The sequence below is a fragment of the Galleria mellonella genome, unplaced genomic scaffold (assembly GCF_026898425.1).
Source record: "Galleria mellonella isolate WM207_F2 unplaced genomic scaffold, CSIRO_AGI_GalMel_v1 utg1386, whole genome shotgun sequence".
In the NCBI taxonomy this organism is placed as follows: Eukaryota; Metazoa; Arthropoda; class Insecta; order Lepidoptera; family Pyralidae; genus Galleria; species Galleria mellonella.
Genome location: NW_026441994.1, coordinates 1 through 27151, shown reverse-complemented (window position 1 = coordinate 27151; position 27151 = coordinate 1). Strand labels below are relative to the sequence as shown.

Sequence of the window (27151 nt, the reverse complement as noted above, 5' to 3'; positions counted from 1 at the left end):
AACCACGCTGTACGCGACCATCTACACTCTAAGGTGTTGGGGTAAACTCCCTATCGATGGCGAGCTGTACGATAGTAGAAAGTGACCGTGGGCATCATATTGAACAAGTCCTCTGAGCACAGTTTGATTCGAATCTGGCTGACGCGGCGAGCGACGTCCTTATTGTATTTTAAAGTTTACTTTCTGGCTATAGAAAACGGTGTCAGGATCATACAGAACTATTGCTTATACTACAATGCTAATGGTACAGTCTACTATCTACAGTCGTGAAGATATTATTTTTTTAATGCAAGAAATTCGCATACTCTATTTTTATTCTTAAACAGATTATACTTTTACGATTATCTTTATAAAATTAATTAACAGAATTCATCCTTTACCTTGGTTCCACAAAAAGCGCCATAGTCTCCCCCACTTCCATCCAAACCGCCAAATATCTGCACGTAGTCGTACCCACAGTTAGACTCAGGCTCTAACTCGAATGTCAGGAAGGTAAGCTTCACAAACTGGCCCATTGGAGCCACAATGCTCCAATCACAGTCTGCTCTGGATTCGTAAGAGTCGTCTCCGTACCGCGCGTGCGAGTATAAGTGCTTGACAGATTCTGACGCTGCGAGGTACCCGCCACAAGCTAGTGATAAAGATAATTATTGTACTTTCACTGCTATTAAAAATACTTATATCTAACTGATGATAATATAATACCTACTAGATGTTTTTACTTTTATTAAAACAAAATGAAAATGGAATGATAATGGCAACCCTCCCTGAGCTATGGATTTATGCAAGGGTACCAGTGACAGATGATTGGTGGAAATATAGTTGTTAATTCGTGTTTCAACCGTAAAGCAGTTGTATTTGCACGGATGTGTTTCGATTTGAAGGGTGGGATATGGCGTGAATTTACAGGGTGCAGAGGAATAACACCTGAGTCCTCAGGAATGGCAACGCATGGGTGGTATCATGGGTGAAACAGTATACTCTGTTATGTTCATGGCACTGATCACATCTATAGGCGACGATTACCACTTCCCATCAGGTAGGCCGTCAGCTTGTTTGTCATTCTAAGTTGCATAAAATAATAATAATAAGATTATCAGGAAAGTAATAAGCAATACAATATTCACTGACCAGTGGAGTGTGTAGCCAGGAATCCTTTCCTTTGCACTGAGGCATCAGATTTGAATACGACGTACATCTGATTCTGAGACGCCACTACGGGATGTGGTAGTTTGCTGCCGCAGAATCTGCCCAACGTCTTCTCGTCTGCTGATGCTCCATCATAAATTGTGACATGGTCGTAAGCGCATTCCTGGAAAGAAATTATTTTTAATTAACCAACATGCTGCTATTTGCACGGTAAAATAACTTCTGTAGCGCAGCGATCGTTTATAAATATTGCCTGAATCCGTAATATAGTTGTAATTTTTATAAGATGTCTTTTTATTCTTGCCTAAAATACCTGTAAAGTTTCCTCTGCTACAATCTATTTCAATAGAACTTAATGAGAAATGGGTTTCTTTCAAAAGAGTGTATTAATGTTTCTTCAGAGTTAGCAACACGTACTTGACACCTCTGGTGTTGCAGGCGTCCACAAACTACAGCGACTGTTTACCATCAGACGTAATGAACACCAGCTGTACGCTAGTTTATATCTACTATAAGCATTCCTACCAAAATTATAAAATGTTTCCTTTGTCGTATAAAAAAGTAGAATACCAAGTTTTGTTTACATTATATTTTCGAGAAATGATCGTTACGTGAAATTGGCAAATAAACTGTAATGTTTCATACATGCCCACGATACCTCCCATGCGTTGCTAATCCTGAGAATTTAGGTTTTATTCCTCTGTACACTGTAAATTCACTGCCATATACCACCCTTCAAACCGAAACACAGCCATGCAAACACAACTGCTTCACGGTAGAAACACGAATAGGACAGAGTGTGTGTGGTGTGTGTCTCTGTGTGTGTGTGTTTGTGTGTTTGTGTGTGTGTGTGTGTGTGTGTGTGTGTGTGTGTGTGTGTGTGTGTGTGTGTGTGTGTGTGTATTTGTATGTATGTGACCAGTATTTTCATTTATATGATGCCTTAGTAAACGACTTTTGTACAAAGTCTCCCTTTGGTAGTGTATGGAGACAATCTATCTATATAATCTAAGTAAATATTATACAAGTACATTCACAAACACACAATCAATTAATTAATTTTCGTTTTGTACTGTTATGTAATGAACACCAGCAAATTGCCATATACCATTAATTTCCTTTGAAACTAGACGATATGTTATATCTGCTATAAGGAGTTTATTCATTCCTATCACAAAATGCATAAAATGTTTCCTTTGCTTTCTTTTACATTTATTAATTAACAGTAAAATTTGGCATGCTCTGTATATTCTGTCAGTCGGTCATCTCGAAAAGCATTACCGAATCGCGATGCTCCATTTCATAAAATTGGCACAATTACCACTTGTGATCGTTTATTCAATTTGTTTGTACAATATTTTCGCTGTTTAAAAGCAATAAAGGATGTCATAAAGATATCCTTTTATCACTCAAGAAAAAATAGTTGGCTTATAATAAATAAATAATAAATTAATTATTACATTTACAAAGTTACGTATAAGAATACATAACTTTTTAAATGTAATAATTAATTAATTTATTTATACATATGTAACAACAATAGTTTAATTTTTTAAAAAAATACTTTTATAAATGTATATTATATAGATTGGTAGAGATACCAATCAACAGTCAGTAAGTATTATGGTTTTTCGAGAGCGTGTGACAACATGGTTGTTACAGGCATCTAAAGGTTACGGTAAATCAGTTTTCCATTAGACTAGTCGTATATTCGTTTGTCACCATTGTAGTATAAAAAAAAGCTTTGTAAAACAGAAATATAATTATGCGGCGGATTTTTTTAAATTGTTGCAGATAAATAATTAAAAACGTATTTATATTAAATCACAAATTACATTACACATAACTACATTAATTGTACTTCGTTGTAAATATTGTGTAATACATACATACGTACATGTTATGTAAATGTACAATAATGTATAATTACATATAATTATACATTATTGTACATTATATAATTATATGTAATTATACATTATTGTACATTTACATAATATGTACAACACATAAACTATAACTAATTTAAAAGTATATTTTATACATTAAAAATTAAACGATGTTATTAACTATAAATTATATTTAGTATAGAAATACTAAATCATACCTGATGTGGTTCTAGTTCAAACACGTTGAATATGAGCTTGATACGGTGACCTGGTGTAGTCGAGGGTAACTGATACAATCACTTGTAAATTATTAGAAATTATATAATTTGTGTTCAAAATAATTAAAGAACGTGTTGTAATTAATGTTTTGATATACGTTTCAGATCTTTTTATAACCTTGACATTAAAAATTAAACGATGTACAAATTATATTTAGTATAGAAATACCATACCTGATGGATAGTTTGGACTGTGTTTAGAAAAGATAGTTTGGGCATTCAATAAATACTAGTACAGATTCTATGCTATATCTGTACTATCTATACTAATATTTTTTTTAATGGATGATAATAAAATAGTAACGCTGTCTGCGTTAGCGGTATACACTGGCGGGGTACAATTGAGAGATGATAGGTGAGAATGAAAATGCAGGTCAGTTAGACCATCGTGACAAATACACCTGGAATTCAGCGCGATGTTTTCTAGTGGGGAGCAGGTGGAGGTCGACCTGATAGGATATACTGCTAGCAATGGGACAGGTAGTCCGCATTACTACGGTTTTTTTTTTGATAGACTTTCCCTATAATGAGATTTTTGTCAGTACTTGCTATTCTTTGCAGGCGGTTTGACAACCGTAGTTAGTTAGTTGTTTTAAGAAGGATGTTGCCGCCCACCTCTCCATTATTATGTTCCCTTAATCGCTTCTTACTATACCAACGGGAAAGGAAGGGGTGGCCCATTCTATGCCGGGACCACATGATATACATACAAGCCATAGAAGCCATCTTCAATATAAATAGATACATTCATAAATAATTTTTTTGTATTATACAGGAATCGAACCAGCGACCGTCGGAAAGAGAAGCAAAAGCCAAACCACCTTATGTACTCACCTTACAATGGTGCCATGCGGTTGTGTAACATCATGCTTACAACCGCCTTCCTTGCAGTCGTGTTTATTCGGGTGTAGGGTGAACCCACTGTGGCAGGCGCACTCGTATCCTCCCAGGGTGTTGTGGCATTCGTGCTGGCATCCGCCATTGTTGTCCGCACATTCGTCTACATCGATATAGTACACTGCTGCGAAGCCCGATCGGTGAACTGACGCGTCAGATGTGAACTGCAAAGAATATTTACAATTCTACCATGTAAATGGTACAAAGCAGGTGTGGTTTTTTTTATAGGTGAAAATAGAATGGTAATCTCGCCCGTACTTTTGGTATACGTTGGCGGAGAACCAGTGAGGGATGATAGGGATGATATGTGGTGTATCGTAACTAGTTCAACAAGAATTAACCTCATAGTATATGCTGCTAGCAATGGGCATTAAAAATGGATTTAACAAATCCTATTACTAACGAGCTCTTTCCCCCGAGCGGATGTGGTTGCATGGTTGTGTTTCGGTTTAAAGGTTATGGCAGTGAAATTATAAGGTAGAAAAACAATATCTTAGTTATGGCAATGCATGAGGCGTCATAGTATATTATGTCCATGTGTTGTTCGTAGGGACAACACATGGACGTTCGTAGGTCAACTATACGTACAGTTACCACTCCATCAAGAGGATTAGCAGCTTGTTTGCCATTGTAAGTTGCATATGGTAAAATTAGTAATTCAAATTATTATATCCAACAGTATGGAGAGTATGATCTGAGGTATATTTGGCAAAAATATGAATGAGATAGATTTAGAACTTGGCTAAGATAAGGACATAAAAAAAAATTGATGCCTTAGCTAGAAAGAGTGAAGACGAATCTGATGTAGAGAGTCAGTAGATTCCCAAGACAGTTTATGAGGAAGATATATATTCAGCAGCGGACTGTGAATGGTTAAAATGACTGTAGGTCGACTAGTAAAGAATATCTATAGCATTATGTCTGCCTTTCGTACCACATTTTATTAGTCTATCTATCCATCTATCCTATTTAAGAGCTGCGCTCTTGTCGGTGGAGCTCTTGCCACTCACTACGATTTTCAGCGAGTCTCTTCACCTCTTGATACGACACGACACCAACTCCTTCCTTGATCTGCCTGATGTAACTATGTCTCGGTCTCCCTCTCCCCCTTCTTCCTTCTATCTTACCTTCTATTATAATGTTCATAAGTTCGTCGTGTCATATCAAGTGTCCTAACATTTTTCCCCTTTTATCCTCAATAGTTCTAATAATTTGTCGTTTTTCCTTTTTGTCCTAAGCAGGACCTCCTCATTGCTAATTCGATCCCTCCAGCTAATTTTCTCCATCCTTCTCCAGCACCACATTTCAAAGGCTCCAAGTTTATCCATTTCCTTCTGAATTTTATTGGTCACCAAAGTTTAAATAAATAAATGCTTAAAATGATGATGATGATAAAATGGTACTGGAAGTATACCTGAACTCTTAAAACTGAGCCGTCCGATGTAACAGGTGGCGGTAATGCGTTGCCACAGAAAGCTCCGTGTCTTCTTAACACGTCTGCTCCTAACTTGGAATGAACCGTTACACTGTCATACTCGCATTCCTGAAAATTGCCATTATATAAATGCAAAATAATAGACAACAAATATATGTAACATGTATCTATTTATTTATATAACTGTAATATTTTAAAGGTTGTGATGATGATGGTTGTTTAATTACCATCATACATATTAAGACTAACGTATCATGGAAGATTTTAAACAATATTACAATACTGGCATAGATGGCTAGCAAGATGGCTTAAGATAGAGTTCAGGAAAGAAGTATAAAAGACAAAACAAATAGAGCAGCTACTATTTAGAATCGAGACCTATAGTTACTGTTGATTATTTTATAATAATTTGAGGCTAAACTTCTAAATTGGCGAGTGCTTTTATATATTTTCTATCAACATAGTAATAATTTATCGTAATTTTCGTTATTCTTCTCTTGTATTGTACAACTTTGTAAAAAAGATATATTAGCAAGAAACATTGTAATTGTGTGGGTTATAATTCATTTAGGAAAAGATCACGTATTATCTGTTACTTTACTATCATACACAATAATAAAAATCACTCGACAATTTAGAAATTTTACCTCAAAATATCTTTAATTACAAAGTAATCAACATAAACCACAAGTCTCGAAGTGTCATGTTATTTAGTAACCAACCACCTTAATGAAGTTTTTTTAGGATTTGATTGAAATTTTAGTGATATATAGTAGTGAAATATAGTAATTATAGAAGTGTAATGTAATTAAAAATATATATATATATATATATATATATATATACACAACATGAGGCATTTGACCAAAACTTAATATATCTGACCTGTTGATACATGCTGTTGCCTTCTAAGTCGAAATGGGTGAAGTTCAATGTGATTCTGTGCTGTGGTGGAGCCACGATCTCCCAAAGGCAATTCTTAGACGGCGGATATAGGTCCGGGAACGATGGTGATGTTATCGTGCCATTTGGACCGTACAGAGCTCCTCCGCATGCATCTTAAAATTTAATATTGAATCGTCAATATCATATACATAAGAAGTGAGTCTTACGAGGAAGTCAGTAAATGTTATGTAAGAGATTTATCATCATTCTCTGTCGACTGTTGAACATAGGCCTCTCTCATAGACTGCCATAAGGAATGATCCTGAGCCACCTGCATCTACTGATTTCCTACGATATATTATGAGGGATTAAAGGTTATGCAGGGTCGTCAACGCGCGCATAATGCCTCTGGTACTGCAGGCGTTCATAGGATACGGTAACCGCTTACTATCAGGTGGGCCGTATGCTTGTTTGCCACCTCAGTGGTATAAAAAAAAAGGTTATTTATGCATTAGTTTATATCCAGAATTTTATTCCCGTAAGCGGGATTTATCTGTTGACCTGAATCAACAGTACTCCATACAGTTCTCCATCCCAAATAATACGTGTACTTATGTAAAATTTCATGGCAAAAAGTTGAAAGCGTTAAGATGCTAAGAGGTAACAAACAAATTTTTTATAATATTAGAACTGGTAAAAAATGTAATATAAAAAAAATATATGAGTTTGAAATGGATAGATACAAGAGACGAAGAGATAGAAGAAAAATTAACGTGGACAGTCTGGGTGAAACTATTGTAATTGATACTTAGAGAGCAAAAACAAAAACATGTAAGAAATCTCTATCAGGATATTTTTTTTAATGAGTATATTTTATTGTACTATGTGGAAATGTCGTAGCTGATGGTTTTTTTTAATTATATTTAAGACAGCATAAGCAAAGAGAACTAGAGGATTTTCATAAACAATAATAAAATGTTCAATTCTTTTGTGTTATTCTTAATTTTGTGACGATTCAATTAACATAGAATGTCAAACTTTAGAGTAAACTTCAAGATGTGGTATTCAAGTTTCGGTCAGTTACAGAAATTCAATATCACTCACAAACGAGTGTATTATAATGAGAGCGAAATTTTCAACTTCTGTTGGCAACTGTTCAAGTATTAAAACAAAAAAAAAAAAATGCCGTGAAATGAATATTCAATTTTCACAATATCTAAAGTTATTTACGTCCCTAGTATTGCAAACGAGTGGAGTGTTTGGTACAAGAGAATCAGAAAGCTTTTAGAAAGTTATAAACTTTAGGATGAAGAATGTCCGATATATTCACCTTTTATCCTGTAAAAATAATAACTATGGCATAATGTAGTCCAGTGGTTCAGGCTACCCATTCCTTTCTTGTGGGTGCCGTAAGAGGCGACTAAAGTAACTTAATGGTAGAGGGATGAGCAGCAGCGTCCCTCTTAAAACATCCCTAAAAGCCCAACTGCGGTTGCCAACCTGTCTGTTAAGTATGACAATTATTGGCAAAACTCCCCTTGTGGGGAAGGCCCATGTTCAGCAATGAACAATTAGCGGTTGAAATGATAATGAATGTAGTCCAGAGTGGTCTCTCGACTCTTGACTCTCGACTTTTGAGAGTAAAAATTCTCGTTTTTATTCTCAAAAGGTTTTCATTCTCTTTTCCGTCGATCATATTTATAGACTTCATTATCTCTGTTTTTTTTTTTTTTTTTTACAACACAAGGGGCAAACGAGCATGCGGCTCACCTGATGGTAAGTGACTACCGCCGCCCATGGTCACCCACAACACCTACGGCATTGCAGGTGTGCTGCCGGCCTTTTAAAAAGGAATATGCTCTTTTCTTGAAGGTTATGTTGTCGTATCGGTGTGTGTATGTGTGTGTATGTGTTCGCTTAAGACAGATTTGTCACATATTGTGGTATTATGAAAAAAAAAAACTTACTTTCACATTTCTTGCCATCAGAATGCAACTCGTATCCAATATCGCAAGCGCATTCATATCCACCCAATGTGTTAACGCAGGAGTGACTGCAACCGTGTTCTATTGATGCGCATTCATCAAATTCTTTCATGAAGGTTGCGGAAAAACCTGCTTTCTGTACCGTACTGTCTGATTCGAAGATCACTAGTAATTTGTTTGAGGTTGATCTGCAAAATGTAAAGGAATATCATGAAAGATCAATGCCACATTAATTTAATATTATACATTATTATCGTAGGCTGTGTGGTCCCGGCTTCTTTTTCCATGGATGTCGCAAAAGCCGACTAAGGGCGAGGGATGGGCAGCAGCGTCCTTCTTAAAACGTGTCTAAAGTTTAACTGCGGTTGCTAATTCGCCTGCCAAGTATGGCAACTACTGGAAAAACTTCCCAAGGGGGAGGCTTATGTTCAGCAGTGGACAATTAAAGGCTGATATGATAAATATCCTGATTATTATTGCTTGAAATTTTTTTTTATTTAACATACAATGGTAATCAAGCTGGCGGCCCACCTGATAGAAAGTTGTAACCGTCGCCTATAGACATGAACAGTACCATAGACATAACAGGATGTACTGTGTCGTTCATGATATCCTTCACGCGTTGTCATTCATGAGAACTATGATGCCTCTGTATCCTGTAATTTTGTTGCTATGGTAATGAAATCGCTTGAAGTGGCTGCATATTATAGTTATTCGTGGTAAAGTTAAAATCACTCGTATGTTAATCTACCCATGTAATAGGTTAAATATGTTATGATTTATTCATTCATTCATTCATTCATTTATTTATTGCTATTACATGTATAATATGATATAAAAAAGTTGTGAATTAATAATTGAAGATTGTATCCCACAAAAAAAAAAACTTGAAATGTAACAATACCAGTTACTTTGATCTAATAACTACTGAACAGACTTTGATAAAATTTCTATGGAACCAATCTATAAGTACATCCTTGCAAATAAAAAAAGAATAATCCAAATCGGTTTAGAACTGACGGAGTTATGAGGTAACAAACATAAAAAAAAAATGCAAATGAATTGAGAACTAAATTTTTTTCAAAGTCGATTGAAAATAAAAAAAAACACAAATTTTTATTTAAAATACAAATAACAATAAAATAATGCAGTTTTCTATAGGTAAAGTAACTTTTAAAATCGGTCGAGTAGTTTTGACTTTATCCATTATAAACAAACAAATATATAAATAAAAAAGTAAATAAGTCCTTCCCCTTTATAATTTATTTATTTATAGCAAAGTAACAAAGTACAAATTAATACATAAGTAAAATAATTATTACATAAAATAGCATCAAGTTTGCACTCCAATAACTATTCTGCATAACATGCAATATTATAAACATTAAAAGAATAGCGACTATAGATTTAAAGTAACAAATTGGCAGCCTTAATGTAACATTGCAAGGATTGTTGGAAAATATCAAGGTCCTTGCATACATACATACTAGAGGGTGACTTTGTACAAAAGTCGTTTGCTTGGGTACCTCTGTCCCATTCGTGTTTCAACCGTAAAGCAGTTGTGTTTGCATGGCTGTGTTTCCGTTTGAATTATATACGTAATTTACAAGGTACAGAGGAATAACCATTCCTCAGGAATGGCAACGCATGTCGCCCATGGGCGAAACAGTATACTCTGTTTATGTCCATGGTAATAAATCTATAGGCGACGGTTACCACTTTCCATCATTGGGCCGTCAGCTTGTTTGCCATTCTAAGTTGTATAAAAAAAAAACATTGTTATATTTTCTACACATGTGAGTAATATTAGTATATTTATAATACGACTTTGTAAAGCTATTAAAAAGCGCAATTTTAATGCAAGATAAGTCTTTGTGCATCTGAAGGATCTATTATAAATTCACAATGTAAAGACGTCTAAAAAGTAATGCAAATCCTTAAAGCAAATAAGAATACGGTTAATCCGTCTAGTCTCTTTCTTATTATGTTAAGTAAAAGAAGTTATAAAGACAGACTTTATTTTATCTAAATTTAAATGTAAGTAAGGGAAAATAATCCTTTTTGTTATTCCTTTCGAATTTAAGAATCTTGACTTCGTAATGTTGCACATATTATGTATGTTATAAAAATAAGTTTTTAGATATTTATTTACTTATTTTTATACAGAAAATTATTTATATTTACATTCAGAGAAGCGTTTTATATCATATACTACGTTATATATCTTACAAATACCTTACTGTACTTATATAATTGTATCGTTGTGTTTGTAAATTGTCTTGCTTATTTCCTATATTGTATAATGCAAATAAAGTATACTCATTCATTCATTCAAATAAAAAAAAAAAATTCCAAATCGATTTATAACCGACGGAGTCATGAGGTAACAAACATAAAAAATACTTTTTGAAGTCGATTGAAAAAGGAAAAAATATAATATACCTGATATCGGGTGGTATCTTGTGTCCACAGAACATTCCTATAAGTGGACTATCCATTGAGTCACCATCTCTTACTTTCACTTTATCGTACGAACATGTATCATGATTCTCCACTTCGAACGAATGGAATCTTAAAGCCACTTGGTAGTCCTGAGGAAAAAATGATATTTTACTAAAATAATAAATTTATTCGGGTTATTACCAAATTTTACTTAAGTATATTTTTTTTACAAAATCAGGAAATACTAGAGGGAGACTGTACAAAAGTCGTTTGTTTGGTTACCTCTGTTCCATTCGTGTTTCTGCAATGAAGCAGTTGTGTTTCGGTTTGATCGATGGGATATGACAGTAAAATTATAGGGCACAGAGGCGTAACACCTTAGCCCTTAGAAATGACAATGCATGAGGGGTATCATGGGCGAAATAGTATTCTTTGTTATCCATGGTACTCTTTTTACACCATTGATGTATTTATTGATTGTTGATTTATTATTTAAAAATTGTGTCCCCCAAAAAAGAAAAACAGACTTTAATTGTGACAAACCCCAGTTATTTTAATTTAAAACTAGACTGTTAGACAATAGTTTGAATTTGAAATAAAATTTTTACGGAACCAATCTGTAATCAATCTTTTGAGATAAAAAAAAGAATTTTTCTAATCGGTTTAGAATTGAGGAAGTTACAAGGTAACTGACATAAAAAACATCCGAATTCAGAACCTCCATTTTTTGATGTCGGTTGAAAATAATTAAACACGTAATAATTTCTTCTATCGTTGTTTTAATATGTACAAAAAGGATTTTATAGATTTCCATAAAGCAGTAGATAAATACAGAAGGATGACAATAATTAGCAAGTTATATGTAGATTTATAGATAGGCAGGCGGCCGGTCGTAAAACTAAAAACCAAATCTTTTTGTAATATGGATAAAATCATATTACGCCGACCCCAAATGATTGGGATAAGGGTAGGAAGATGATGATGTAGATTTATAGATAGGTTATTTTTATTATCATTGATATTATTCAATATTTTGAATACAAAAATAAAACACTTACTTGCGGTACTGAGAGTCTCCAAATGCAAAGTTTATTCGGTTGGTAATCGTCTGGGTAATTCGGCGATTCCAAATGTCCGCTGCTGTCCACCTCAATATCTCCACCGCATACCGCTGATATAAAAAATAAATAGATCGCTTTTAAAATTTACCGTACCACGCCATGATATGATATCGTACGATTTTACCGTCATGACATAATAAGATGCAATTGTATGGAGATACAGTTTCTGAACAGAATGAGTTTAATTATATTTGGTTGCTTGAGTCAAAACTGATTATTTATAATTAAGTATATTTAATTATATCGTCGTTTATATATTTTGTTATTATATTATATTTTTTTTTATATTATTATAATTATATGTATCGTAAAAGTCGACTAAGGAAGGGCGAGGGCAACAGAGTCTCTTAAAATATCTCTAAAGCCTGACTGCGATTGCCAATCCGCTTGCCAATCATGACAATTACTGGCATCCCCCCCCCAAGGGGAGGTTTATGTTGAGCAGTGTACAAATAAATTAAATAATGATGATTAATCTTAACTAAGTATATAAAATGATAAAAAAAAATACTAAAAAACAAATTCCGTCTAAACAATAATCTAATAGAAAATTATTTTAGTAATTTCGACACGTAATATGAAGTTGTCAGTAAGTTTACCTTCATAATGTGCCCTAAACCCTCTATGTGGCTTGACTTTCAGCCCAGGCTGGTAGACAACAGTGAGGCGTGAACCACTGGAGCGCATCATGGGACCCTTCCCAGAGCCACAAATGCGACCAAGGACCGGGGCGTCGGGCATGTAACCGTCCCTTACTTCCACCCACTCAGAACGGCACTCTTCGGATTTGTGGATGTCTATTTCTGTGGAAAGAAATTAGTATATTAGAATTTTGTAAGTCGAAAATTAGGTGCCAGTGATTTTTGCAATAATAGTAATGATAATCGCCGCATATAGGCACGAAAAGTATAATGGACATAACAGAGTATCCGAGTACTCGTACCGTGTCACCCATGATACCCCTCATGCGTTGCTATTCCATTCCATTCAAGTGTTATACCTCTGTACCATGTAATTTTGAATTAGATGGAATGCATTTTAATTCTCAACATAAAAAGTATAATGAATAACTTATGTTTTTTTTTTATGAAAGAAAATGGTATGGTAACCCCACCTGCACGAGAATGAAATGAAAACAGGCCAGTTAGTCCATCATGATGAATTCATCAGGAATTAACCATGATAGTTTCCAGGGGGAACCGCGTGGAGGTCGACCTGGTTGGGTATATTGCTAACAATGCGATTCTCGGTATCCATTACTAACAATCCCTTTCCCCCTAAGCTTATGTTAGTAAGTTAGTTTTATTAGTGAGTCCGTGGTTTTAAAACATATTGCAGATAGATACTCTTTTTAATTTTTGTTCCAAACAGATTAACCAATTTTTATGTTGTTCTGATTTAGTATTCTGATTTAGTCGACTGATTTAATCGACATTTGTCTTTTATTGCACATTTTCAATATTTTTCACCGCATAATTACATTTCTGTTTTTCCAAATGTTAGCCGGGAGAGAATGCTATAAGACACTAAATTCACCTTTTGTATCGAAAATTTTTTTTTGTATTGTGGTCAATAAAAAATAAATAAATAAAAATATGATCGTGTGGTCCCGACAGATTAGGCCACTCCTTTCTATCTCGAGGGTGTCGTAAGAATCGACTAAGGAACGGCGAGGGATGGGCAGCAGCGTCTCTCTTAAATTATCTCTAAAGCCTGACTGCGGTTGCCAATCCGCCTGCCAAGCGTAGCAACTACTGGCAAACCCCCCCCCCCCCCAAGGGAGGCTTATGTTTAGCAGTGGACAATTAAAGGCTGATATGATGAAATAAAAATATAGAACGATGACGATTGTAAAGAGAAGTTAGAAAAGTTTGTAATATGCTGACAAAGCAGGATAAAATTCTATTCTATTCTATTCTATTCGACGGAATATATTAAGTTTACCTGTCATTTGGACTGATCCTGCTCATGGATTGGACACAGAATTTAGTTTCTGCTAGAATTTCGTACACCTTCATATAAATAAGATATGAAAATGTTGTTTTTTTTTTTTAACCTTAATTACATGTACTAAGTTACAGAAACACCTAGACTGTAAAATGAGGAAAATTAAAAAAAAAAAAAACTTTTGATTAACACCGTGTAAACCAATTAAAAAGAATTTCGTTAAACCAGGGATAAATCTTAATTGCCTTAGTACTTTTAGATACTAATTTATACAAAAATTGTGACTGAAACTGTGATTTGTGTGGGTGTATTAGATGTCTAACACACCCACGCACAAACACGATGTGGGCGAAATAACATTATTTCTGTGATAGCAATTCGAAGTACTGTTAATTAAGCGGATATTTTTTTTCATATTCAACTGTTACGCATGTCAAGCATATTTTCTCGTGTGCATTAGTGTAGGTCGCCGTGTGGTCCCGGTATAGAATGGGCCACCCCTTCTTTTCCCGTGGGTGTCGTAAGAAGTGACTAAGGGAGCTTGATTGTCGAGGGATAGGCAACAGTCCTCTTAAAACATCACCAAAGGCCTACTACAACGTCAAAACCCCCTATATGGGGGGTTCTGCAGTTCAGCAATTCTGAATGTTCAGCAGTGGATAGTTAACGGCTGTTATGATGATGATGATGTATTTGTGTTCTTTTTATATATAATACATTTTAATATATTTTTTTTTATTTAGTAAATTTTATACCATATTTTATACCATATTTTATAAATTAAGCTATGTAGAAAAACTTGAAAAGTATTAATTTCACTCAAGAATTTAATTTCGGGGTTGCTCGACATAAGACAGTTTTTATTCAATATTATTTTCATAATTTATAGTAATTCCCATAAAAAATCTATTTTAATTGCGATAAAATATATACATGACACCAATACGGGAGTAAAACTTTATGATTGCAAAAAAGAATCATCAGAATCAACAAAAATATCATATATTCAACAAACGCATAGAATTGCCCTCTTTATTTTTTGCACTCGGTCGAAAATCCGATCGAAATTCATGATAATCTCAAATATCGAGAAACAAGTTTTACAACTTTGAATATCGTCCGAAAGTTAACAGAACTCGGAATTATCCATAATACGTATACCGACTTACAGACCGCTTAAAGTTACCGTGACACGATACCCCGGAAACTTTACAAGCGGGTTCTTGTCGAAGAGCGAGCGTGATTTCATTTCAGAAACTATTGCGCTGATTTGTGACTTTATTTCTGTTTCTTGCTAGATTAATGGCTGTTCGATACTGGCAATCGTAAACTAAGCTTATAGTGGCCGGTAGGAATTTACGATTCCCTCTGCTAACTCACCAGTCAAACTTGACCTTCCAGTTCTCCCATAGGCCGTGAAAACAGAAACGACTTTGAAGAAAAATTGCACAAAGCAGAGCTCTATTTACACAGGAAAGTTTGCACCGAACAGAACTGGCTGGCCACTAACGAAACGAATCGAAGTGGAAACTTATTGCTTGCGATGCCTTTATTCTGAGTGAAAGGTGCTCTTTATTGAATAACAGGGGGGAAGAGCAGAATCGCTCTTTGAAGACAAAAAGATAAATACAAAATTGGTAGACGTTCATCGGAAAACTCCATTGAAATTGTAAGCATGAGGTAATAATAGGCAATTTATTTGTTTATTTACATAGCCTATGTGCTTTGTAAATTTTGTAAATTGTATTTTACAAATCATTGGTTTGAATTTTATATGTTACTTTTTATGTGACGTGAAATGGCTGAACAAACAAGCTGATTGTCCACCTGATGAAAAGTGATAAATGTCGCTTATGGGCAGAAATGTTTTTTTTTCTAATGGTAAGCGGATATTGTTATTATATTTATTATTAATAAACACAATTATGGAAAATTCTCTGAAATCATTAATTCTCACGATCAGACATTAAACGCTATAACATCAAAGAGTAATGCTAGAGTTTAAAACAATTATATACCAGGATTACATGTAAAAGGTCTTAAATTATAAAAAAAAAGCTTTTATATTAATGGGAGTTGTAATTATAATACTTCGCCAATTTTATTCATGATACTATTTTTTGTTTTTCCAAAAGCTTACAGCATGTGGTTACCAAAAAAGGGGTATAGAGATCTCTTTAAGGTCGACAACGTGCGCGTAATACTTCAAGTATTGCAGGTGTTCATAGGCTACGGTAACTGCTTACCATCAGGTGGGCCGTATGTTTGTTTGCCACCTTAGTAGTATATAAAAAACCTTACCTACCTATCTACTTACTACTATTACGAATACAAGTATAACAACATCTGTCGGTCTTTCATTACATTTCTTACTAATATTATAAATATAATAGAAAGCGAGTCTGTTTGATATTTTTGGGCGCCTTAACGGATCAACCAATTGGAATTAAATTCCGTATACACTTATCCTCTTATTTATAAAAACAATTTTCAACTGACTTCAAAAATGAGATTCTCAATTTGATTGTATGTTTGTTAAATCAAAGTTAAGTTGTATATCGATTTGGAAAATTCTTTTTTTTTATCTGTAAGGAAATATTTACAGATCTCTTAGACATCTTTACATGTCTCATAGACATTTTATTAAAATCGGTTTAATACTTTAATTATTACACCAAAATAACTCGTTTTGTTGGTTTTTGTGGGACGTAATGTAAAATTTGCTATTGAACTATTTAATTACCTATTGAACTATTAAATTAGCTATTGAACTGTAAAATTAGCTATCGAACTGTTAAATTAGCTATAGAACTGTTAAATTAGCTATCGAACTGTTAAATTAGCTATCGAACTGTTAAATTAGCTATCGAATTGTTAAATTAGCTATTGAATAGTTAAATTAGCTATCGAACAGTTAAATTAGCCATTGAACTATTTAATTAGCTATTGGACTGTTTAATTAGCTACTAAACTGTTTAATTAACTATTGAACTGTTTAATTAGCTATAAAACTGTTTAATTAGCTATTGTCTCTTTCTTTTGTGTTAAATTTCTATTTTAATGAAATTAAATAATCAACATAATAGTAAAATAGGCTTATGAGAGGTTTTAGTTTTTACGAATAAGAATAGTTAGTATTTAGGAAGCAGATAATTATATGCTAGTTCTATTCCGGTCAATTAGTATATCATGGTCATACAGACGAAATAACAGGTAAAAACTAGTTAATTATAAAATATATAGTAATATATAATATTGTGTATAAAGTCGAGTTAATTGCAGCTCCTACGCTATAATTTCCATCAGTTGGCATCGATCAATCAGCACCCCATTCCGCTAATTGCTGTCTAACCCAAATTACTTTGGTTTTTATTGCATTTCATTTCGTGAGAGTAATATAAATATATATATAGAGCGCTAACTAAATTTTGCTCTAAGTACTGATCATTGATTATACTTGTAATTGTATGCCTACATGTTCAACAGTGGACAGTTAATAGCTGACATGTATCTAATTGTTTTGTTTTGGTATGCTAAGAAAAATTAAAGATGTGAGTTAATTAGTCTACCAGAGTTTCCACGTTTCAGTCTCCCACTTTATACAAAAGTCGATTGCTTGGGTACCTCTGTCCTATTCTTGTTTCAACCGTGAAGCAGTAGTGTTTGCATGGCTGTGTTTCGGTTTGAAGGGTGGGATATGTGAATTTACTGGGTACAGAGGAATAACATCTGAGTCCTCAGGAATGGCAATGCATATCATGGGCGAAACAGTATACTCTGTTGTGTCCATGGTACTGCTCATGTCTATAGGCGACGGTTACCACTTTCCATTAGGTGGGCCGTCAGCTTGTTTGCTATTCTAAGTGGTATAAAAAAATGTGAAAAAAGAAAATATATTTTTCTCCCGATCGGCATATGACTAACAGCCTGAATGATAAGCACAATGAGGTGGCAATGGGCTGGTTACATAGCTTAAAGAATCAATAACCGATGGGGAAGAAAGGCTCTGAGTAGAGACCTCGTACAGGCTAACGTTGTGAAGGAGGGGGGAAAGGCATTGTTAGTAATGGAGACTAAGAATCCCATTACTAGCAATATACCCGACCAGGTCGACAACCTCGCGGTTCCCCCTGGAAACTATCATGGTTAATTCCTGATGAATTCATCATGACGGGCTAACTGGCCTGTTTTCATTCTCATTGATCACCCATCACTGGTGCTCCGCCAGCGTATCTCGATAGCGCAGGCGGGGTTACCATTCCATTTTCACCCATTACAAAAAAAAAAACGCTGTAAAGGATGAACCCCCACTGAATGGAGCTACGACCTCAAATACACTGTAAGGAGACAGTGAATGCAGATGGCTTGGGCTGTTGCTTATGGTAGTTTATGGGGCAGGCCTATGTTCACCAGTGAACACTTAACGGCTGATATAATGATGATGAGCACTTTTTGCGACTTCTTTATATTCCTGTTGAAATTTTTAATTTTAATGGTATAATTAAATTACTCGTAGGTAAATGATGGTGCAGTAAGAATGGATACCTATCGTAAGAGATGACGAAGAGAGAAGCACAAAACATCAAATCAAGATAAGGAAACTACAAAACTTACTAACTACTTAGTTATACCAAGCCATTTGGCCAGCATAGTAATATATCATGAAACAAGGATAATATCCTTGTTTCATGATATCTGTATCTCTAGTTGGAATAGTTAATAATTAATTAATGTAATAGTGAGTTTGTTTATTTAATTTATTTCATAATTCTTGGCATTTTAATGGTTCAACTATTTACTAAGAAATTTTATCAAAAATGCAGTATTTGGGATCGAGAAAAAAAAAGGCTACTTTTATTATTATCATCAATCAGTATATTCCGGTCATGTGAACGAAAAATTAATAGTAAACGAATTCACAATTTAGAAAATAAACCAGTTATTTCAAGCTATCTTTTAAAAAACACATCTCTTTTAATAAAACAAAAGTGGGATTGTGAGCGAGGATCAATTTGTTAGGCTACAAAGAGATTTATAGTCGCCAATGACTGCTGAACCTGGCCACTTAAAATAAAAGCCAGGATGAATTCATTAATTCTACCAAACCCGGAGGGAACCATTAATTTCCGCATTGGAATGAAGAATATACATACAGCTTTATACCTAATGTAGTTTAGTATAATGTGCCATATATATAATTGGCAATATGCATTGATTAAAACCTGTTCTATACGGGACATAATTTTTTATATGGCAACATTGTTGCTATACTTTTTAAATTTAGTCTGCTCGCTGCGTTTATTGGACTTTGCGTTATTATAATTTAATTTTCGTTTTTTTATATTGTAGCCCGTTGACTCAGATATATGTATCGAGAACACACATGTTTACTCTTATGTGTTTTGCTGATTCGTACAATTCTTCACAAGATATTTGTTTTAAAATTTTATGGATTTTGAATGTGAATTTATCAATACTGATCTACATGTATACTTTATTGGCTTGCCGCTTGACTTGGTATACTGGTATAGTATTATAATATCTGTGGTATAGGCATTGAAATAGTAAAAGTACAGGGTTTTAGTTAAACTTTTTTTTTACATTGATGTAGGTATTGAGTTTTGTTTCTTTAACTTATATTTTATACCGTATTGCGTACGGAAAAGATGGTCACACATTTTTAACTGGCTTTAATAGGGGGGGGGGAAGGGATTATTAGTAATGGAGGTTGAGAATCCCATTCCTAGCAATAAACTCAACCAGGTCGACCTCCTCGCGGTTCCCTCTGGAAACTATCATGATTAATTCCTGATGAATTCATCATGATGGGCTAACTGGCCTGTTTTCATCCTCATCGATCACCCTTCACTGGCTCCAGCGTATCCCGTTAGCGCAGGCGGGGATACTATTCCATTTTCTACCAATAAAAAAATGGCTTTAATAAAAAAGAGGTTTTCAATTTGGTTGTATATTTTTTATGTTTGCTACCTCATAATTTAATCAGTTAGGAACCGATTTAAGGAATTCTTTTTTTAACTAAAAGGAATAAAACTCCGTTCAGTTCTTTAGTTTTAAAATCAAAGTAACTCATTTTTCCACAGTTCAAATTTTTTTTTTGTAGAATACGATATCACTTTTAATTGATGGTTAACAATCACTGTAGACTACAACACTAAGGGTGCTACGTGCGCATTGCTGACCCTGAAGGAACTTTAATATAGCTATTTTTGAAAAATATTTTTATTCTGTCACCATATATAGTTAGAGTGCCTTTACATTATTTGATGATTTCAATTAATTTAAATTTGAAATCTACTAGATAATTATGTCACTCCAGTAAACTTATTGTTGATATAACCCGATCATTTGAAGACAGGAATAGAATGTCCGATAAAACATCCGCACACACGTTTCTGAGTCAATGAACATGAAATGGGATCATTTTGCCGATATCAACGTTACGTTCAATGATGCAATTTTGATTTATTTCTGAATAATGTGAACTTTCCAGACAATATCGCAACACTCCACGACAATATTGGAGAATTTATTGAACAAAGCAATGGACGGAGCGGAGTGTATGAAGCCGTAGATTTATCTGAGTTATTTCTTCTTAATAGAGTACAAGTTGTTTCGGTTCGCTTAGATATGGGAGATATTTTACTCTATATATATATATATATATATATATATATATATATATATATATATATATATATATATATATATATATATATATATATATGACTTCAAAGAGCCGGATATTCTCATTTCGAATATATATTTTACTTTTGTCTTACTCTTTTACTTTGCAAACTTCACGACTCATTGCTCAAAAGCATTCGTGCTTTCTCTAATAAATTCACCCTCAAAAAGAGTGATCAGATGCATTTGTATATATATAAGCAAGTATTAGTATACATATAAATACTATATCAATATGTATGTTTATTTCATGAATATTTGTATGTATGTAATTTACCATTTTATACAAAAATATAAATAATTTTATGTTTTAAACCGCCATTGAGTATCTCTGTATATCCTAAAAGTTGACTGGTAGAGAATGCCTATAGCATTAAGTTCGCCTTTTGTACCACCTTTTATTGGTTAATAAAGTTTAAATAAATAAATTAAAAAAATTTCTCGCAGTATATTATTATATATTCTTGATTGGCGTAAACGGGTTATTATCATTCTCTCTCTCTTCAGTCGTACACTCTTGACAGAGGTACACTCTTGGTTGTGGTTTTTACAATGACAGTGGATCGTCGATGAGGCCCTCCTTCCCGATTGAGGTACTCGCAATATGTCTCCATCTACTTCTGTAAGCCGCCGAGCGACACATTCTACAATAGACTGCTGTGTGGCCGTTCTGTATCATTACCTATCCCAATAATCAAGTATCGCGTTTGTTATTCACTGTTAATTCCAAAAGTTGATTGGTAAAAAATGTTACTAGTAGTAAGTTCGCCTTTTTACCACATTTTCATTTGGTCAATAAAGTCATTTGAATAAATAAATAGATAAATAAATAATGATAGTATCTACTACAAACCAAACACAATTTTAGAATTGAAATATTTCATATTGAAGTCTTTTATACATATAAAGAACTACCTCGTCATTTCATTTATCCATGCCTGAATTTTATTTATTGATGGCAACATTTAAAAACAATTCAATAAATATATTTCATTGAGTCACGCCTGAGTTCATAAAATACTTTGTAAATATGTACGTAGCTTGTTGCTACGTAATTCTAGACACGGTTGTCGAATGATATTTAAAGATTAAACACAGAGATTGACGTCACAAGTGTTATAAGCAAAATAATTAATTTAGAAAAAACTATCATGTCCTCATCATATCAGTTGTTATCCATCCATTCCCGAACATAGGCCTCCCCAGTATCGGAGGGGTTTACCAGTAGTTGTCACGCTTGGCAGGGGAGTTGGTGACCGCAGTAAGACTTTGGTGATGTTTTAAGAGAAATGCTACTGAGAATTACTCAGCAGCGTGTCTCTTAATAAAAAGGTACACTTACAAAACTACAAAAGTATGATATAGTTGGGTGGCCATGTGGTTCCGGCATAGAATAGGCCCGCTCCTTCCTTTCCCGTAGGTGTCGTAAAAGACAACTAAGAAATGGCAAGAGATGGGCATAGTCCTAGTTAAAACATCTCTAAAGCCTGACTTTTGTTGACAATCGCCTGCCAAGCATAGCAACTACTGGTAAAATCCCCTAGGGGGCTTATGTTCAGCAGTGGACGATTAAGGGCTGAAATGATGATGATCATGATGTAATTGCGGCATATATTAAACCAGTATATATCTCTGAGTTGGTGTTTGCAAAATTCAACTACTTTCCCCTGGAACACGGGTTGAATTAAGGAAACAATTTGCGAACCAATCGTGCTAACCGCGCGGTCACTCGATCGATTTGGCTCGAAAGGTAGCGTCATGGGCGATACCGCACTCTCAGGACCCTTGGGTCTTCTGAGTGCTATAACCACAAATATTTTCACCACTTTGTCGCTAAAATTAATAATTGTAGACACAACTAGCGACTCGCCCCCGGCTTCGCACGAGAAGATAGTGTAGGGATCTTTATTTTTTTTTTATTAAAATACAGTTAAAATATTACTTTTTTAAATCAGTGAGGTAGTATACAAACATATGGTCTGCCTGATATTAAGTAGTTACCGTAGCCGAGACTTGTTGATAAAATAACTTTTTACAGGTGAAAGAATTTCTTGGGCTAAATAATTTTTGAGTTTATGCTCTTTATAATAATTGTTCAAATTATATCCCAAATCAGGCAGTTAGAATAGTTATTTAGTAATTAGATGTGGTAATTTTTGGAAATGGCATTTTAGATAAAGTACATAAAAATAATAAATATCTTTATATTGGTATGAACAGAGAGCAATTTTCCGCAAATCCAACTTATTGTCACAATATAATACTTAAAGGGATTTTCATAGATGCGTTACAATAATTTCTATTTGCAATGTGTACTGTCCCGCACACAATAATCCTCCATAATGGACACAGCAGTACATTTTGACAGGGCCATCTCGTTAAGCTGCTGTCTGTACGTAGGTATTCGTGATAAATGGTTGTTTTGACAACCGTACATAATCCGTTCGTTGTTGTTGAACTACTCCGGTCCAGTTTACAAGATGGATGTGCTTAGTAACATGCTTTGTATTCCTCTATCTCTAGCAAACCCAGAATACTTGGTACGACAAATACATATTGTTGGAGGGAGAAAGGCTTGTTAATAGTAGGGACTAGTGGCCTCATTGCTGGCAACCCTGTCAGGTTGAACTTCACGCTGCTACCCCTGGAAACTCGTCATGATAGACCAACCAACCTGCTTTCATCTTCGTCTATTATTCACATACCGATAGCAATGTTAATGTTACCACTCCATTATCATCCATTTAGAATAAAGTCCGTAACCCTCGACAAGTGACTTCAATCATGGATACACACATTCAGATAAATGATAAGGAACGTTGAAAATATTTAAATTTAGAACGCAAAACTTCAATTATTACAACTAATATGGTGTCAATATTGAAGTAAACCGTCTTTGTAATTTTACCTTAAAAAGGTACATTATGGTTGAGCTATTTTAATTGTAAGACTTTAAATAATACACCCATAATGAACAATAAAGAGAATAACAATAACCCTATTGATTACAAAAATAATAATGAAAATCAGTTTTTAATTGACGACTTAATCGCGTTATATAGTTACTGATAAACTCAAACGAATCGAGTACCCCTTCATTTGATAGTCTCCTAAAATGTTGAGATCCCTGAATAGAGAGTGGGAGTCTACCATGACATTTTTTCCGAAATTTTGGGGCTGAACGGAACACAAATTTGATGTTAACTTTACGTGACATATTCCGTTTAAAAATATTAAAAATGTTAAAATATCGTTCTTTTATATTAAACTTTTATAGTAAGATTTATGACGTATCAAATGTTAAGCTTCATTTACTGGGCCGATATTGGCATGAACAAAAACATGAAATTAAGTCTGAAAATTCGGAATTTATTTTATGGTAGACCCCCCAGGTGTTTGATCCTACAAATAAAATAAATGTGAAAGTTTGTAAATATGTTTAGTTGTTTAGATATTTGTAGCCGAATGGATTTGAATGAAATTTATGACACGGATAGGCTATATCCTATATTAATACAAGATGCTTTAGGTATATACTGACTCATGTCGACAAAATTTCGGTAAATAGCTAGGAGGGAATATTAGCTGGATATTATTTATTTTCTTAGACATTCAATGTAATTAAAAAACTAAATAAAAAAGCAAGAAATAAGGAATGAAAAAGTTTCGTAATTGATGTACTTGTGAATATGGAAAATACATTTTTCAAATAGATAATGGCGAACTTCAATATATGCACACATACCTACGTAGACGAAAAAGACATAACTACGCACGGCAATTGGGGTGTCTCAAGAGGGTCCTTAAAACGAAATTGGGCCTCGAAGTATCCTTCATACCCCTGACAATGCTCTTTTTGACGAGCATAGTTGGAATATCGGCCTGTGTCATCAAGGGTTTTATGGATATGTATATTTATTAGGGGTGACAGATTTTTAAGAGATTTAATTACAGATATGGATTTAAATTGGGAGCTTGAAAAAGGTGTTCGATTCTCCTTTTTAATCTATCTTTCTTATTAGAGTGGTCGTAGTTGTATAGATGGCATAGACAGTGAATCTTCACAATTGGTACTATTGCCCTGGATTATATTTATAGCAATGCATATAGCATGCAAGGGAACTATATTATAAATACTGATAGATATATTGCTATCTATATACCCTGTTAGGTTGATTTCTACGTGGGATCACCTAGTAACCGTAGTAAGTAATTTTTTAAGTCAATTCATCACGATGGGATAACTGACCTAACTTTATCCATATTTATCATCTCTGACTATTAGTCAGCTAGTGGAAACAATATTACTATACGTTTTTCCTAAGAGCTTGGTGCAGACGAAGTTTGTGTCTATAAATTATCGGAGTTAACTAAGAACGCTTTCGTTTGCTGGGGTACCTCTGTCCCATTCATGTTTCAACCGTGAAGCAGCTGTGTTTGCATGGCTGTGTTTCGGTTTGAAGGGTGGGATATGGCGTTAATATACTGGGTACAGAGGAATAACACCCAAGTCCTTAGGAATGGCAACGCATGGAGGGTATCATGGGCAAAACAGTATACTCTGTTATGTCCATGGTACTGCTCATGTCTATAGGCGACAGTTATCACTTTCCAAGAGGTGGACCGTCAGCTTGTTTGCCATTCTAAGTTGTATAAAAAAACGCTTTTAAAATGCAAGGATAAAGTCATAAAGATACTAGAAAAGATCTAAAGATCAAACATCATCATAGGTTCATGTGGAATTGATAGATCACATACGAGAAAACGATATACGCCAAAGAGTAATGGAATTGGACTGAAGAAATCTACTAGAATACATAGTGAAATGAGCATCTAAGTGCACAATTAAAAAAACTCAGACCCAATTCAGAAAAAAGTCGTTTCCAAAATTGATCCTAAATTAATAAAAGCTAAACTTTTTATTAGCATTAAGTTGGATAAACATTTTAATTCATTGTTTGATTATAGTTAGACACCTATAGGATAGCAGCATTGTTTTAACTCAATTTATCGATCCTGATACTCATCACGATCGACTACTCAGTCGGCTTAAAACGAGATGTATTAAACTGCAGTTGATTTCATGTATTGATCTTTTTACTGAAGACGACTTACCGGTAATGTTTAGCACGACTCTTTCTCCGTGGGTTGCGACAATTCTCCATTCGCAGCGTTCCGGTGTCGAAGGAGATGCCTCAGAGCCCCAGCCAGAATTGAACCAGCCAGAGTTACCTAAAAGAGTCTTCCCGCATTCTAAAAAGAATAAAGAAAAACAGTTAATTACTAATATGCTATTATAAAAATTAACAAAGAATTTAGAAAAAGTTGACACCTCTGATGTTGAAGATATTCATCCTTATTTATTACCAAAATATACGTAAATATATTAAAAAGAAATTTCAGTAAACCAAATCGTTGTTGAAACCAAAGATGAATATGGATTTTCCAAATAGGTAGCCATTAGAAAAGTTCTTGAGCTACCTGCATTGATTTTGCATACTATCTGATATTTATTACAATATTTAAAGAGAAGACATCTTACACAATACGTATGCTGCCTGTACGGAGTAACCGTTTAACCAATAAAAAACTGCATATTTAATTATATGACTGTTCCATTGAACTTCAGTTTGCTTATCTTTCGGGTTATGTTAGTTATTGGTTCTTCAACGGTAGGGCATACGGCTGCATTCGAAAAGGCAACAACTGCGGCTCACCTGATTACCCATCATATGAGCCGAAGCAGTCATTACCAGTGACTACCACTATCCATTAGCACCCGCAATACCAAAGGACTTACAGATGTGCTGCCAGTCTTTTAAAAAGGAAGCCTTTTTTTAAGTTTTTTAAGGTTACAATGTCTTGCCGGTAATTCACAGGATACAGAGGAATAACACCTGAGTCCTCAGGAATGGCAACGCGTGGGAGGCCATGGGCGAAACAGTATACTCTGTTATGTCTATGGTACTGCTCATGTCTATAGGCGACGGTTACCACTTTCCATCAGGTGAGCCGTCAGCTTGTTTGCCATTCTGTTGTATAAAAAAAAACTTACTTGCGCATTTGTAGAGTAGATTCGTCTGGGCAATATCACTGGCACTGAGCTTCACTCTTTGCCCGATTTCTGGCCTCTTCTTACCGTGCACCTCCAGAGGTAATATCGTATCCAAATAAGTTCCTTTACTAAATGTTCCCTTGCGTAGTGCATAATGGAGTCATAATCGTAAGTTTGTCCGAGAGAATTAACTTCTTCGTTCGTCAGCTTATTAAAATTGTACTCCTGACCTGAAAAGAAATGAATAGGTTTTTTGAAACGATTAAGCCTAACAAAATGAAGGTTAGGAGAAAAGAAAGAAGGGGATTATTAATGATGGATTAATTAAGGATGTGGGAACCCCATTGCAGGCAATACAGTTTA

At 34.4% G+C, this 27151-nt stretch overlaps 1 protein-coding gene across 1 annotated transcript in view; it reads right to left on the bottom strand.

The window, feature by feature from the left end:
- LOC128202555 (tolloid-like protein 1) overlaps positions 1–27018 on the bottom strand; it is a gene marked incomplete at its 5' end in the record, with an annotated part of 30082 nt that extends 3064 nt beyond the window's left edge. The window contains 14 exon segments of the mRNA XM_052903262.1: positions 381–631; positions 1132–1312; positions 3257–3325; positions 3486–3507; positions 4151–4377; positions 5628–5756; positions 6534–6706; positions 8501–8706; positions 10961–11109; positions 12019–12131; positions 12681–12884; positions 25849–25986; positions 26789–26926; positions 26929–27018. Of these exon segments, the coding sequence (XP_052759222.1) occupies positions 381–631; positions 1132–1312; positions 3257–3325; positions 3486–3507; positions 4151–4377; positions 5628–5756; positions 6534–6706; positions 8501–8706; positions 10961–11109; positions 12019–12131; positions 12681–12884; positions 25849–25986; positions 26789–26926; positions 26929–27018 (2090 nt within the window).
- Positions 27019–27151: the final 133 nt, after the last annotated feature.